We start from the raw sequence: 14,882 nt of genomic DNA on the forward strand, positions 1-14,882 counted from the left end.
CAACTGTGTCATGCTTGGTCGAGTAGGAAAGATTTGTGTTGCATCATGTCGTTCCTTGGTTTCAACGACTGTTATAATATATGTGAGTTTGGATCATGTTGTGGGAGTGATTGGTGGCGAGATTTGGGGAATCATGAGCAGAATCTCTAGGTGTTAGAACAGGAATACCTCCAGGCTTAAAGAAATGAGCGAAGGGAAACTTCCTTTGGAACTGCTCCACATGAAGTGTTCCCCAAGAACGCACTCCACCCAATAAACAACAGCAGTCCCAACCACCATCTGTCTATCGGAAACAATGAATCAAGAGAAGGCCATGCATTAGCTTAATGTTATAACTTCTCTGGAGAGAGAGAGAGAGAGAGAGAGAGAGAGAGAGAGACCAAAGTCAACTTCTGCTACGGCTGTTCATTGGTAGCGTTTCCGGAGACTAGTATCCAACATAGCATTCTTCCCCTATGCGAGTCGAAGATCTCACTGAGCTCAGTCAGAACCCCATTCCCGTTCCCATTCCATCACCAGCATACCTGTGTCTCGGGTATCAGATACATCATGCTTGGAAGCGTATGGATCATCAGATCAGTAATATATCCACAAACGCGACTTCTTGCATCATATTTCTGAAGGGACCAAAAGTTCGAAAAGAAGGATGAATTGAGACCACACGGGTCACTGTCCCCTTGAGAATAAAATCCAACACTGTTTCCCTTGTTCCAAGATATGTCAATCTCTGATCATGTTTTCTTCTCTGAGAACGAGGGAGATGTGTACCGTAGGCATGATACCAAGTATCCTTCTCGCACTTCTTTTCAGAATGATCTGGACAGCTGATTAGCCATGGGGTTATGGGAAGATTGAGCAATGAGGTGAGAGGGAGATGTGCATACCTTTCAAGCACAAAGTTGATTGATTTAACAAAAGTGGGAATAATAATGGGTGTCACATGAAATCATAGTGGCCATGGCAGGGAATAATCTGTTCTCTCGCAATGATGTCTCACTTCCCCCCCTCCCCTTGTGGGTCTTGTGAGGCAGACTGTTGAGTCTTTGCTCAAGGCAGGGTGTGGGGGCTCTCCCAACTCCCCCAGCCAAACACCGGCCCTCCCTCCTCAGAAGTCCTACAAGTTAGAGCCAACCTAAAAGATACAAAGCTTTTCAGTTCTTGCTGAAAAGGCTGACAAGAAGTGGAAGCCACACTCCACCCTCTAAGAAAAGCATTTACTCATGCACCAGCATTTGGTGTGATACAGCAAACAAGAATTACTGGAAAGATGTGAATGGGCAGCTCCTGCCATCCATTTCTCTCACCTTCTTATTCATCAGTTTAACTTGTAGATCTGAACTGATAGAACCACAAATTTATCTTTACTTCAATTTACAGTCCACCTGATATGACATCTAATAATTTTGGAGGGCATAACAATCATGAATTTTGCTGAGGATATTTACTTTATGAACTAGCAAATGTACTCTATGACAAACCCCAAAATGAAAGCAGACTGCAAGCTGACCAGAGCAGGCCAGTGAATAAGATCCTAGCATTTGACTTGTAGCTTAGACTAACAATGCCTGGTTTGACCAGACCAGAGACAAGTCTAGAGACATTGCTTGACTGGTCAACTGAGATGGATAATTCACAATTTTTTTTCTAGATTTTCTTTTGGTTTTAGCTTCTTCTACATACATATTATGTCTCAAAGCTATACCCTACTTACTAGAACTCAGAAAGGTAAAATCACCATGAAGCTTGTCAAATGATCTTTTCTGAGCAGTTAGATGGCTATTTCCCTGCAGAATAATAGTCAAATTTGCCTGACAAGATGGAGAAAGGATGTGAATTGGTTATCTCTGATAAAATGCAGACTGGCAGCAGAGTCTATCAGTGGACTCCTCAATGACAAAAAGCCAATTGAAAGAAACTTGAAACTGCTGATGGAGAAGGCATGTATCACAGTCATTCCAGTTAAGACACATTGGTAGCAGAGTCTTAGTAGTGGGCTGCTTGATCACATAATGCCAATTACAAGATAGTTCAAACTGAGATTAGTAGCTCACCATGGTTGTGGGATCCTCATGTGAACAAATAATTATGTTGGAAAGATTGGTAGGCTTCACAGTGCATAATGAATGGGGAAAACCTCCAACCATTGATTTCATAAGATTGTGAAATTGAATGTACAGAAAGAAAGAGAGAAAAAAACAAGAGGAGAAAACCCAAATAAAAAATGCTTTGACAGAACAAAATAAAAGGGGCACCCTAGTCACAAGAAACTGCAGCAATGCAAGATTGATGGTTTGGATTATCTGAGATTTTTATTGTTATTTTGGCTTTTTTGGGTGTAAAAAACAGTTCTAACAATGTGAAAAAGAATGCAAAGAACAAAACTACATAACAGAGAAACTCTATATGAAAAGTAGATGATTTCAATAAGAAATTTGAGGAAGATATCCTGGATTTACCTTCATAAACTCTTTTATTCTACAATGATGACTAGAAGCCTATCAGTCACTCTCACCTTATTCTATGATTACATATACAAAAGTGACTCTGTTGCTTTTTCATATTAAATCATCAAGACACATGACACTCTTATACATGACCATCAGTACAATTGAATCATTAGCCCTAATTCATATTTGTCTTATCTTTTTGACAATGTACCACAACTTTGACCAAGACTTAGAAAGAACTTGTATAAAAACCTAAGCAAAATTCCTGGTGATGAAAGGTCCAAAATAAAATTTCAAGTCTTGCTTCAGTCCAGTTATGAGTTCTCATGGCAAAGAAAACTAAAAGTTTTATACAAAAGGTAAAGAATTTGGACAATTAATTAAATGAAAAGCTCATTTTTTATCTTTAAGAAGCATGAGAAAGAATAAAAGCTCTCCAATAAGTTCACATCTCCCTTTGATTTGGTTGATGAGACTCCTATCTACTAGCTCACAACCTTCTTTGTCCTATGTACATAGGATGTGACATAGGTAAAGGATGCAGGGAATTTTTTTTGTTTAGATATGAAGGGAGTAGAATCTACTAGGTTTTAGGAAAGTACATAGTGATCTTTCTTTTTCACTCCTTTGATTTTTATTTTATGAAGTTGTCTAATAATTCATCAATGTACACTTGATGATTTGGAATTGCATGCTAAACTACAAATGCAAGTATATGGGTGTTTTTAAGTCTTGAATTCATCTCTACTACTCTACTGTAAGAAATCAACGTAGAGTTACATAGTAGCAAGCTTAGTTTCATCATGCAACAATAACAAGCCATAATTTTCAGGATTTATTCTCACTAAATCAACATTTATTAGGGATGATTTTCCTACATAAGATATACTAAATTCTTACTAATACTTACAAGGAATGTGCATTTTTTGATAAAAGAAATACAAGAAGAAAGACAAAGGAGAGGAATTCTGAATCATATGAACAAAACTAAGCTTATAGGCCAAACAAAGTATCCAATTATTTGTCCAAAATCAAATTAATCAATAATTTCCCAAGAATGTTTTCTTTTATTAAATTATCAATTAATTCTTAAATTATTTTTTATTGGTTTAGGAACAAGTAATTTGTCACTATCCATTAATTCTAAAAATAGTTTTAGCATATCAAATGTAATCTGAAACCCAAAATCCTCAATCTCTTCTCATCAATACCATCTTATTTTTGGGGGCAACAAGTCATATTTATCCCAATTGCTATCAATCAAACAAGATATGTAGTAAAGTAAAAACCATATTTCACTTAAACATCATGATTTTGATTTACTAACATATTAACTAACATTTTAACATTATGCTTTTGATATAAAAATCTATATCCTAATTAGCATAATATTTCTGTTGAGATAATCGAGTGCATTAGTATGATGTTATACAAGTGATATGTCTCATGTTGGAGTTACATTTGAGTATATAATCTGATGTAACATTTTTTTTTTTAAATGACTGTCATAACAATTATAGGTAATTAAAATTTGGGCAACTAAAAATCCATTTTAACCTTAAATCCTCATCTCTTTATTAATAGGATATTAATACACTATTATTTTAAATTATTTTATTAATTAAAAAATAATTTGAGTCTCTCATCAAAATTTAATAGGAAATTAAACAAGCAATTATAAGAGTAATCCAATTTGAGTTAGGAGAGTCACAAAGAGAAGCTTTTAAATCCATATTTACACACACACAAAAAAGCGTAGATCGTGTTCGACCCACAGTGTAAGAGCAACTATTGGGACCCACAGTGTTCGACCACTCAGCATAAGGGTAGCTAGTGACGGGTAGAATAATTCCGCTTCTAGATACAGACTGGTGGCGGCAGAGCAACAGAGTCTGTCCGGTCCCGGTGAAACTAGCGGCGGTCGTGGGGTGCGACGACGAGGTGGGGACGGCGCTTCAGGCCTCGCCCAAGGGTCTCAGCTCCCTCACTCTCTTCCGCTCCTTCGTCCAGTACTCCTTCTACACCCCGGGTACACGCCCACCCGCTGCTCTCGGCGCCTTCCTCTGGCCCTCGGCCACCTTCCTCCAGGTGCGTGCCTGAAGATTTACCTTCATTTGTAAGTCAGATTTTAGTCGGTATGACTTGATGTCGGTGGGTTTGCTTCGTTAAGATCTGGAAATGCGGAGGTGATTTTGGCTCCAAAAAATTGGATCTTGTAGTTTGCATTAATTCCTGTTTTTGCATCTGCTAACATAATTCAACTATGTGGGTTCAGTGTATCTGACAAATAATGTATGACACACATAGAAGTCCTTTGTTCAATCATTTCTTGCTTATAGCTATTTTCCAAAAAATAAAGTTTGGACGCAGCTGTTTTGGTTGACGATTGAACATAATGTTAGAGTTGCTGATGAATATTATGTAGTTTGTAGGACTGACAACATAGAATTGGATCCAAATTGGAGGATAGGAAGAACTTAGACTATTTCATTTCATTCTTCTTGGTTGTCGCCTTCTTCAATTGCTTGCCTTACGAAAAAAAATGTCTAAACCCAATCTGGCTTGACGACTATGATAAACAGGAATTGTTGTCATCAGATCTTTATTCCTTCGACTTACTTTCTCCGAAACCATCAAAAATTTCCTTAGCCAACTTGCTTGAGAAGTGGCAATCGATGTTGAAACATTTTCGACTTCTACAAAAGATTGTGTCACTGTTATTACTGCATTTTTAAACTCGAAGAAAATATACCTAAACCAATATCTAACATAACTAAAAGTTCCCTTCATATCATTATTATGTCCACCAAAAAATCCAGTCAACTATTTAATAGATGGAATTATATGAATCAACCGGTTGGATGGGAAGAGAGTTATAACGTTTTTACCGAAGAAAGCTAATCCTATTTGTTAAAAATATGCAAAGGATTCATTTTACGGAATCACAAACTCAGTTGTCCGCAATCAATAAAAGATATGTTGTATTTGTAGCACCATCAAATTATGTGGAACCAGTCATTAAATAATGAATACAAGGTCATTGGAATCATATCATGAACTATGTAGCTTTTCGTCTTTGGTCATATAATGATACTTTTGATCACTTTCCACTGGGTTTTCTGATGCACTGAGCTGCAAACCTTAGGAGATAAAACATACTCCAATAATGTTGTTATAGATTAAATCAATGATGGTTCCATCTGAATGAAGTGCATGCCAGCACAAGTGAAAGATCTGGTCAAGTTGGCAACGTTGTCATGAAAAATCACATTATTATTCTTGCACAGGGACCATGGAATCATTGCCATCGTAGGCCCTCTCACTGGATTTGTAATGTCTTCTGTTCCAACTTCACCAGGAGGAGAGTTAGGTCGAAAGATATGGGACCTCTCAGAAATCCTTTTTCGAGCTTTAGATCTGTCGTGGGTAACTTCTGGCTCCTGCTTTCCTCTGTGAGCATTCTTGTTATTGATCTTGTATCATGACCTCTCTACTGAAATGGTGCACCCTTTCTTGTTCTCATCATGGGAAATGGCCATCTTTTGGAATGGACCAGCTACCAATATGCATGTTAGGCAATCTAGTCTTATACTGCTTTTTTAAATATATTTATTAGAATTTAAATGAAGTAGCATAATCATGAAGATTATGAACAAAATTGTTAATATGACAATCTAACGTAAACTGCATATCAATCCTGACAACCAAATTATCATTTTTTTCCTTTGGATTTTTCTGCTTACTAATTTAAAGTTCAATAAAACACGATTCACGTGTTCTTGATTAGGACTTCATGAAGAAGAGAATTCTTTTGCCAATTCTATTATTTTTATGAGACAAATGCCTAATTCTCCAGCATCGATAGTAATTGCATGGGGAGGATGCCCGAACTAAATTCACATAAATGATGATATGTTGAGAGTTACTAATTGTATTCAGTCATTTCATATTTACTTATCTACAAAATTCCTTATTTGTATGACAATTTTGTCTTTGGTGCGTGCAGCCCTCCATTTCCAGAACTTGTTCTACAGATAACAAGGTTTTGTACACATGAAATGGATAGATTCCTAAGCTCCAGATTGGCTTCATGTGCTACGCTGCTGGTTGATGATTAGCTTCCCCATTGATGAATACATGGATACAGGTGTAGGTCAGACTGTTATAATCCCACAGCTTAGGTTGATGTAACATAGACCAACATGAATTTATCCAACCCAACTCTTTAATCTCTAAACATGAACAATCTTATCTTTTCCCTACTCATTTGGATTACACAAGAAGTTCTTTTAGTCATACATGTGAGGTCAAATTTTCTTTTGTTGTGTCCTTAAATCTCGTCTTCTTCTCTATGGGAATCTTCGATCTGTGTGACCTTTTGATGTCTTTATTTGTGCTTCTTGACTCCACATATCTGATCTTTAACCTTTTGTGTCTTCTAGTTGGCCTTTCCTGATCCTTGACATTGTTGCAGTTGCAGGACTTTTTTATCTTATTAATAATGCAGCAGTTATTTCAGTTTACAATCTCTGGACTCAGCTGATACAAGTAAAATATTGTTTTTGGACTTCAAACTTCAAAGTGTGTGCTCTTTCCAATAGCTCCAATCTGTTTGTGTTCTATTCTTTATTCTATTGCAACTTTTATTTGAAAAATGGATATTGGTCAGTGCTGTCAATATAAAGTCCAAAAAAAAGTGTCTGCAAAAGAGTGTCAATGAATGTGATGTTAGGTTCAAACCATTTTTTACTTTTTGTTTCATATCATACAATCTTATGTCTCTGTACAAAAGCTATAAACTTTCTTTAAATCACTTGCTAATTTCATTTTCTTTTCTCTGGTACTGCTGCCTCAATTGCACTGAAAGCTCCAATTTTTTGGTCAAAGGTACTGTTTCATGCAAGGATAATGTGACTTGTTGTAGTTGGTGGAATTCAGTCTCAAGTTGCTGCTTAACTTAGAAGCTAAATGAGGTCCTGAGACAATAACTTGTCTGTAAAGTCTAGGTTATGACCTGGTATCATTTTGTAGGGCAGAGGGGAGAAGAAGACATCACACGAACCACATGCTAGCTTTGATCCCAACAACACCCAGAAAACCTGAGCCATCTCCCTGCACAAGGATTATGCCAGTACAGAACCTACTCTATTGAATTCTAAGTTGCTTGATCTCAAAGGGATTCTCTCTGTCAGGTGTCTTCCACACACACAGCTTCAACCCTGCTGTCATCAGCAGTAGCAGCTTGGAAGTGGAAGACTGCCAATGACTTCCCATTCTCTCTATTTGGCTTCTTTTTTTTCTCCCTTATGTGCTCCATAAAATCAAAAAGTACACTTTGTGAAGTACTTCTTAATCATAGCCCTTAAATTTCATAATATATTTATTTATGTTTCATAACAGTATAAATTGTTGTCATCTGATATAAATGATTATTAAATGACACTGTTGAATGCTGATACCAATCAATGGCAGGGGTGGCAAAACTGCAAATCTAGTCACAATATTTGAAACACAAAGTGAGAAAGGACGTTGGGATGATAACATCCACCATTCAACTTCGCACGTGCCGTCGCGTGCGTAAAGTCCACTGAGTTGTCCTTCGAGATCCAGTCACCGGTTCCGGTGTCCCGACCGCCCTAAGCTTTTCTTAATTAATCGCAAAGTTAAGGTCGTTAATTCATGAGCAGTGGTGCGGTATGAAACGGCGCGGTGATTCGATCCTTGTCGATAAAGGAAGAAAGAAGAATTGAGAGTTGCTTTCTCTCTGCTCTTCGTTTCTTCTTTCTATCACTACTTCGTCTTCACTCCACAGCCCATTCCCTCTCAAAATAGCGGGAGGAGAAATGGATCGGAGTCCGCCGGTGAGGAAGTCGCACACCTCCACAGCTGATCTGCTCACATGGTCTGAAACGCCGCCGCCGGTAGCTGTCGATCAGGCTGTGTCGGCCTCCCGCCGGACTCTCAAGGTGAATGCACGCCCCTCCCCGGCCCGAAAATGCCTGCTTTATTGTTCTGCTTTTTTCTTCTTACCCGGCGGCTTGGGGTTTATCCTCGTGTCTTCTCACAGCCGGCGGGAGGGATTAGCCCGGTGATGTTCGGGGCGCAGATGTCGGCGGAGGAAGCGGAAAGCTTGAACAAGAGGTGAGAGATCCGGTCCGGTGGCTAGGGTTTTGTCTGATCCTAGTTTGCTTTCGATGAGGCGACCATTTATTTACGAAAGAAATGCCCACTTCCCTCTTTTGCTGTTGCTTTCTTGGATGTGGTTAACCGGTCGAAGAGATCTGCTTTTAGTTTGTCGGGTTCCCTGATCTGTTCGCAAGATTCGATTTTTCTTGACGCCTATTTACTATATTTAAGAAACGAGCTCTTAGTTGACACTACCATATTTCGTGCTAATGATCTGCTTGGTTTTTGATCCACGGCTTCTCTTTTCTTTCTCCCCCTTCCCCTCTCCCTTTTTTTCCCTATGATTTATTTCTTTTTGAACTCTTCTGATGGATCTATATTAGATGTTAGTTTAATTTCTTTTTAGTGTATGAATGATAGCTATTGTGAAGTGGTATATTTCTTTGAGAGTTTATGCAACAATTTTTATTTAGGCCATACTTATATTTTATCTATTGAAAATCCTAGTATTGTCTCGTTGATTACTATCTTTCTGTTTGGAAATGAGATGCTATATGTCTGTAATATTACACATCAAGACAAGTACAAGACCGTAGACTGTCTTTTTGAAAAGAATTGCTACCAATTGACATTTTAAAAAGAAATTCTCAGCAGATAAATGGTTTTAAATACAACACATCAGAGGTATTTCAGAATTGATTCCTCGTAGGAACAAGCTCAAAACAACAAAAGCACTTGACAACTAAGAAATTCTTTTCTAGTCTCTACTATAGTTGTTGTTTGCCCACTAACATGGTTATTTTATTTGTAAGAGCACACTATCTAATCTAATGTAGTAAGCACCTTAAGTAAGAAATGCAAAAGTGTACCATAACTCAACTAAACATTGGAACCCCACTATCCACATAGCAGAAGTCAAGCTAAGTGGCTAACAGCACTTGTACCAGTTAATCTTACAGCTAACAGCCTTAACACTATCACAATCTGTCTTGATGGGATGTTTGACTTTGTTGAGCTCAAATCATTAACTCAAAATGCTTAGGCCAAAGTCAATAATAATACATCCATCAGACCCTGGTAAGTCATTCTAAATCTTAGTCCATTTCCGATGTGGGGGCTAAATCAAGGTGTTGTTAACACAGTGAACCAAGGGATTAAAAGTGCAGCCTCACATAGAAACTGGTTTCGACTGCCCTGTTTTTGACTTCTGACCTGCATTCTAGTATTGAGATGTATCCCTTTGTCTTTCTTTTTTCTTGTCTTGTTCAGTTGTTTTCTTAAAAAATGGAAGTGTAAACATTAATGTATCTTACCCTGTAAGTATGGTATTGCTATGCTTTAGCAAGTAGGACGAGTGTTACATTTCCTGATAACACCAGCAATAAAATATTTAATTAAACTTCGGATATTGTTGTAAATTTATACCTGAAGATGATTAGGTTTTCATTTTCATTATTTACCTTATGTGATTATGTGAGCTAAAAACCCTCGTATTTTCTAGGAAACCCTGTTCAAGCTCAAAACTGCGAGAAATGACTGGCAGTGGTATCTTTGCAGCAGATAATGAGAATGCGATAATGGAATCTGGTAATGCTGTCTCAAATCATAATACTAAGACAAGTGTTAGAATTTGCCAGGTAACTTCTCTGACTTTGTTTGGATCTAATTTTTTATTTTCAATTTGCCATTGATAGTGACTTATTGATGCTTTTATCCTTTTTTAAAATTTGATGGAATGACAATACAGTTTATTTAATGAGAGCAAAAATTATAACCTAGAAACTATACAGTTTGTTTTCCTTTGACAACTTTCTAGGCTAGAAGTTATCAACTATTTTGAATGGTTCAAACAAATTATTAGTTCTATATTTATGCCGTTGTACCTAATTTTTGTCTTTTTTCTAGGCATTGTTTAATAATGGTTTTGGTCAATCTAAGCATGCTCCTATGATGAGTTGACTTTGTATATGATCCTCAAATATCTAGAATATGTTGTTGATATTATTATACTGGAACTAAATTAATTAATTTATATGTTTTGCCATCAGCAAGCTGTTAGTGCAATTAGCCAAATATCATTTAGTGCTGACGAGGCAGTTTCTCCAAAGAAGCCTACTTCGATTGCTGAGGTAGCAAAGCAGCGAGAGCTAAGTGGTACCACTGAGAGTGAGCTTGATGCCAAAGTCAAGAAGCAGCTCTCTGAAGCAAAGAGCAAAGAGCTTAGTGGGCATGACATCTTTGGTCCTCCTCCTGAAGTTCCGGCCAGGCCTTTAGCTGCAAGGAATTTGGAACTAAGGGGGAATTTGGATTTCGTCTTGCCACAGCCTCGAAGCATACATACATCAGTGAAAGTATCTAATGTGAGTTAGTTCATCAGTCAAATGTGGATTCCTGGTTTCTGAACAATTTTTTGTTAACATCACTGTGTTATATATTTTATGTTTTCTTAGACATAAATTAGTTTAACTTTCAGTATGCATTTGCTTCACATCAATTTATTCTGTTGCATATTAGAGGAAAACATTATAATTACTCCATGCACTCATCGAGGCATTCTTAAGTGACAGCCACCACGGACAAGAGGCCATTCATTATTCTTGTGATAACCCATACAAGAAAGCAACTCAATTAACTCCCTCCAATCTTATAATACCTAAAGGCCTTTTGCATTTTAGGAATTTTGCTTATAGGTAGTTTAACATATCACTTCTCTGCAGTATGTTCTATAGACAATCATTTTCAAATTACTAGCTTTTTCTGCTGAGTTTTATAGACAATCATTTTCAAACTCTTAGTGTTTATTATCATTGTTGACCATTGGCTGCTTCTACGTTGAACATTTATATTTGGATTATAAACCTCTTATTGATTGCATAGCTAACACTTTTCATCAGAAACTCTTGCTTGTATGATTTTTTGTTGGTCAAGTAAATTCAGTCTTTTTTCGAAGATGAGAAATTGATTTAAAAAAATGTTCCTTTGAGATCAGGTTGTTCAGTTGAAACTCATAATGTTAATGGACTGAGCTATATGATGGCTCTTTTATGTTTTAATTGTTGCTTACATGGAGAATCTACTTGTATATGCTTTTACTTTTATTTTATTTTATAGCTATCTTTATCTGTTAAATCGAAGTTAATTGTGCTCGGAGAGGAATAAAGAAGGAATGATAAATCATATGATACTGAATGGTTCATATTATTTATCATTCGGGTCATCCTTTCAATGCATATCTGTTAGATTGCAAGAGACCATATAATTTATATAACCATACATTTCTCCTGGCATTTCCTTTGCCAATGGTTCATGTCCAGCATTTGGTTTAATATTTTTGTATTCTTAACTTAAAGTGCGTCTTTCGTCTAAATGCTTGCTGCTCTTTCTGTTATTTGATGGTCGACTTTGTAGTAAACTATCATTTTATGTCTTCCCTTTAATTGCTAATCGTCTTCCACTTTTTGTTTGGTGTTCTAGCCGGCTGGAGGTCCTAGCAATATCATGTTCAGTGATGATAGTGTCGCCAAGACTGCAAAGAAGATCCACACTCAGAAGTTCCAAGAGCTGACCGGCAACGACATATTCAAAGAAGACGCACCCCCAGGGTCTGCCGAGAAGCCACTGAGTGTGGCAAAACTGAAGGAGATGAGCGGCAGCGACATCTTTGCAGATGGGAAAGCGGCATCGCGAGACTACTTCGGCGGAGTCCGTAAGCCTCCCGGTGGTGAGAGCAGCATTGCATTGGTTTAACTATCCTGACCACGTTGTCTGTGTATTATTGCAGTTTGTCTTCCTAATCAACTTCCGAAACATGTTTCTGTGGACTAATTATGTGCTGCGTGTGCTTGATGTATCTTAGACTGTTTGGCTTTGACATTGTTCATTGAGAGTGACGAGAGATGATGGAACCTTTGTCCGATGTTCTCTTTTTGTAGTATTCCCGTTGACTACTGCCTTGCCTCCAATTGTCATCTTTCCTTGGTCATACTTCTCGGCATCTGTGGGAGAATATGAATGAAACTGCAGTTTTCTTGGCAGATAGAAACCAAAATACTGCCTTCGCCATTGAGTACTAAGAAATTACAACGAAGGTCGTGGGCCCCGCAGGCGCTTATCTGGATGATTGCAGCGGAGCCCGCAGTGGGTCCCCCAGGGACGTGGCCGGCTAAGCCGGTCAGCGATAGATATGACGCGGACGAGACTTACCATCACTATCGCCCCCAATGAACGGTCCTGATCTGATCAAGCTCGGTGATAACAGAAAAACCCAACGGTCGCCCAACCGCGGTCCTCTTCCGTACGCACCATAAGAGGCTTCTCTTGAGGACATTTACGACTCTCCCCGTTCTCCATCTCACACGACGCAGAGCTCCAAGAACTCCTACATCCCTTCCAAGAACTCGACATCTCCAAGAGGAAGACGAGATGGTGGGCTACACCGATCCCTGCCCCCACTGCGGCTACAAACGCCGGCGGCCCTCCTTGGACCGCCTGTTCACCTGGCCCATGGACCGCTCCTCCATCCCCGCCCCAGCCGCCAAGCTCGCCCGCACCAACTCCGGCTGCATTGACCACTGCTCCCTCACCGCCGCCAACGATCCGGCCTCTGATACCGCCGCAGTGAAGCCGCCGAACCCCTCTCCGCCCACCATTTCTTTCGGCGCCGGCCGGGTGCCTGAACCGAATGAGAGCGACGCCGGAACTCCGTCGCCCCGGCAGCAGAGTCCGTTCGCTCCGTCCATCTCCATCGTCCCACCGACGGCATCCGGACCCCTGGCGCCTCCGGAGGCGACCGCGCCGGACCTTCCTAAAAGTCCGGCGGGGGAACTCAATTCGAACAACAAGAAGAAGGAGGAGGAGGTTTGAGGGCTTTCGCACTTCTCTTGCCTTCTCCACTTTCTTTTCTTTGGTCGTCTTGTCCGACATTCGATCTCGATCGTTGGTTGTGACGCAGCTTTCTTGGTTACCTCGATCTAGTGTATTCTTTTGTTGTATCAACTGCATGTCTACCATGGCAGGAGGGAGATGAAGAGCAGAAAACCGAGCAGAAGCTGGAGGAGGAAAAGAAGAGGAGCAAGACCCGAATACGTGTCTCAGGTGTGACTGGTGTGAAGATTAGCTTCAAGTGCAAGTGCGGCACCTGTCAAGAACTGGTGGTCTCTTGAGACCACCATTCCATTTCTTTCCACCAGTGACAGTGGTGTGGCATCTGCCAAGACTCTTTGTGGCAGAGAAGTTATCAGGAAGAGAGATGGAGAGACCAGCTTAAATTAAACTGGTAAGGCTCAGGAGGAACTACGAAGAGCATAAAGTTGATTGACAAGTGACACACTACATGTTCTACTTACTTTTTCTTTACTCCCTATCAAATTCTTGACTGCTACTTCAACCATAAGCATTCTTCAGAACTCACTTGTTCTGGTAAATCCTTTTTTTTACTGATATGTTAGTCTTTGTTTGTGCTTTTTTGTTTGATATAAGAATCAAATTAGGTTTAGTTTTGGTGATGCATTTTTATAATATGTGGCTTAAAGAGTGACCATTTTGACTAATCACCAATTTAGGTTTATTTGGCTTCACCCAAATGAAATTTTTTGGCCCTTGTACAAATTGCAGACTTTGGAGCAAAGACTTGTAAAGGCTTAGTTAACTTTAGCTTACTGGTCTATAATAATACAAGTAATGGAGGTTTACATGTTACTTGACCAAGTCTTGATCTTTGGTGATTGACTACTGATGTTGCTGTTGGTTGTGACAGTACTTTAGTTATTGTTGTTTTGGTCTTCCATAATTAAAGATATCCATGGTTTACATATGTCAAGAATATTGAAGTTTTGGGTTGAAATATTCAATCAATTATCAAATTGGAAGATGTTATTGTCATGTTTGTTATAAGTTGAAGTCCCTAAAAGCAAACTAGATTTCCATGATTGATGTTTCCTTGCCTATGAGATGATCTCCTTAGTATAACAACGAGAGTTGCATTTAAAAACCTTATACGATTAGTAAATCATATTCACACCATCACAACACAGAGAGAGAGAGAAAACCTTATCATTTGAGCTACTTTTGGTTGAATGGTTGCTCTCAAACATATAGAGAGAAGGCAAGGAAAAGGAAGAGGACTCATTCTTGAGATCTTTCATGTACGAGATAGCAATGATTGCTAGACTTGTACTCCTTCCAATCGGATCATCAATTGCATCGAATGGTCGATTACATAAAACATAATGTCTCTTTCTGATGTTGCCATTCTGCTACGGCCTCATATATTACGGTGACCAACTTTGTCGAGTATGGCAGGCACTATCT

The 14,882-nt window shown here is 38.9% G+C and overlaps 1 protein-coding gene and 1 long non-coding RNA gene across 2 annotated transcripts; both read left to right on the forward strand.

Moving 5' to 3' along the window:
- The first annotated feature begins 4,331 nt into the window (after nucleotides 1-4,331).
- On the forward strand, nucleotides 4,332-6,895 carry LOC135640709 (uncharacterized). The gene is made up of 3 exons (XR_010497442.1): nucleotides 4,332-4,535; nucleotides 5,735-5,873; nucleotides 6,454-6,895. It is a non-coding gene; the product is annotated as an uncharacterized LOC135640709 (long non-coding RNA).
- Nucleotides 6,896-8,202: 1,307 nt separating this feature from the next.
- Nucleotides 8,203-12,520, forward strand: LOC135639605 (uncharacterized). The gene is made up of 5 exons (XM_065153441.1): nucleotides 8,203-8,413; nucleotides 8,515-8,588; nucleotides 10,075-10,210; nucleotides 10,622-10,933; nucleotides 12,048-12,520. The coding sequence occupies exons 1-5, from the start codon at nucleotides 8,291-8,293 to the stop codon at nucleotides 12,318-12,320; spliced, it is 918 nt and encodes a 305-aa protein (XP_065009513.1). The 5' UTR covers nucleotides 8,203-8,290; the 3' UTR covers nucleotides 12,321-12,520.
- The last annotated feature ends 2,362 nt before the right edge of the window (nucleotides 12,521-14,882 follow it).

Source organism: Musa acuminata, chromosome BXJ3-6 (assembly GCF_036884655.1).
Source record: "Musa acuminata AAA Group cultivar baxijiao chromosome BXJ3-6, Cavendish_Baxijiao_AAA, whole genome shotgun sequence".
Taxonomy (NCBI): Eukaryota; Viridiplantae; Streptophyta; class Magnoliopsida; order Zingiberales; family Musaceae; genus Musa; species Musa acuminata.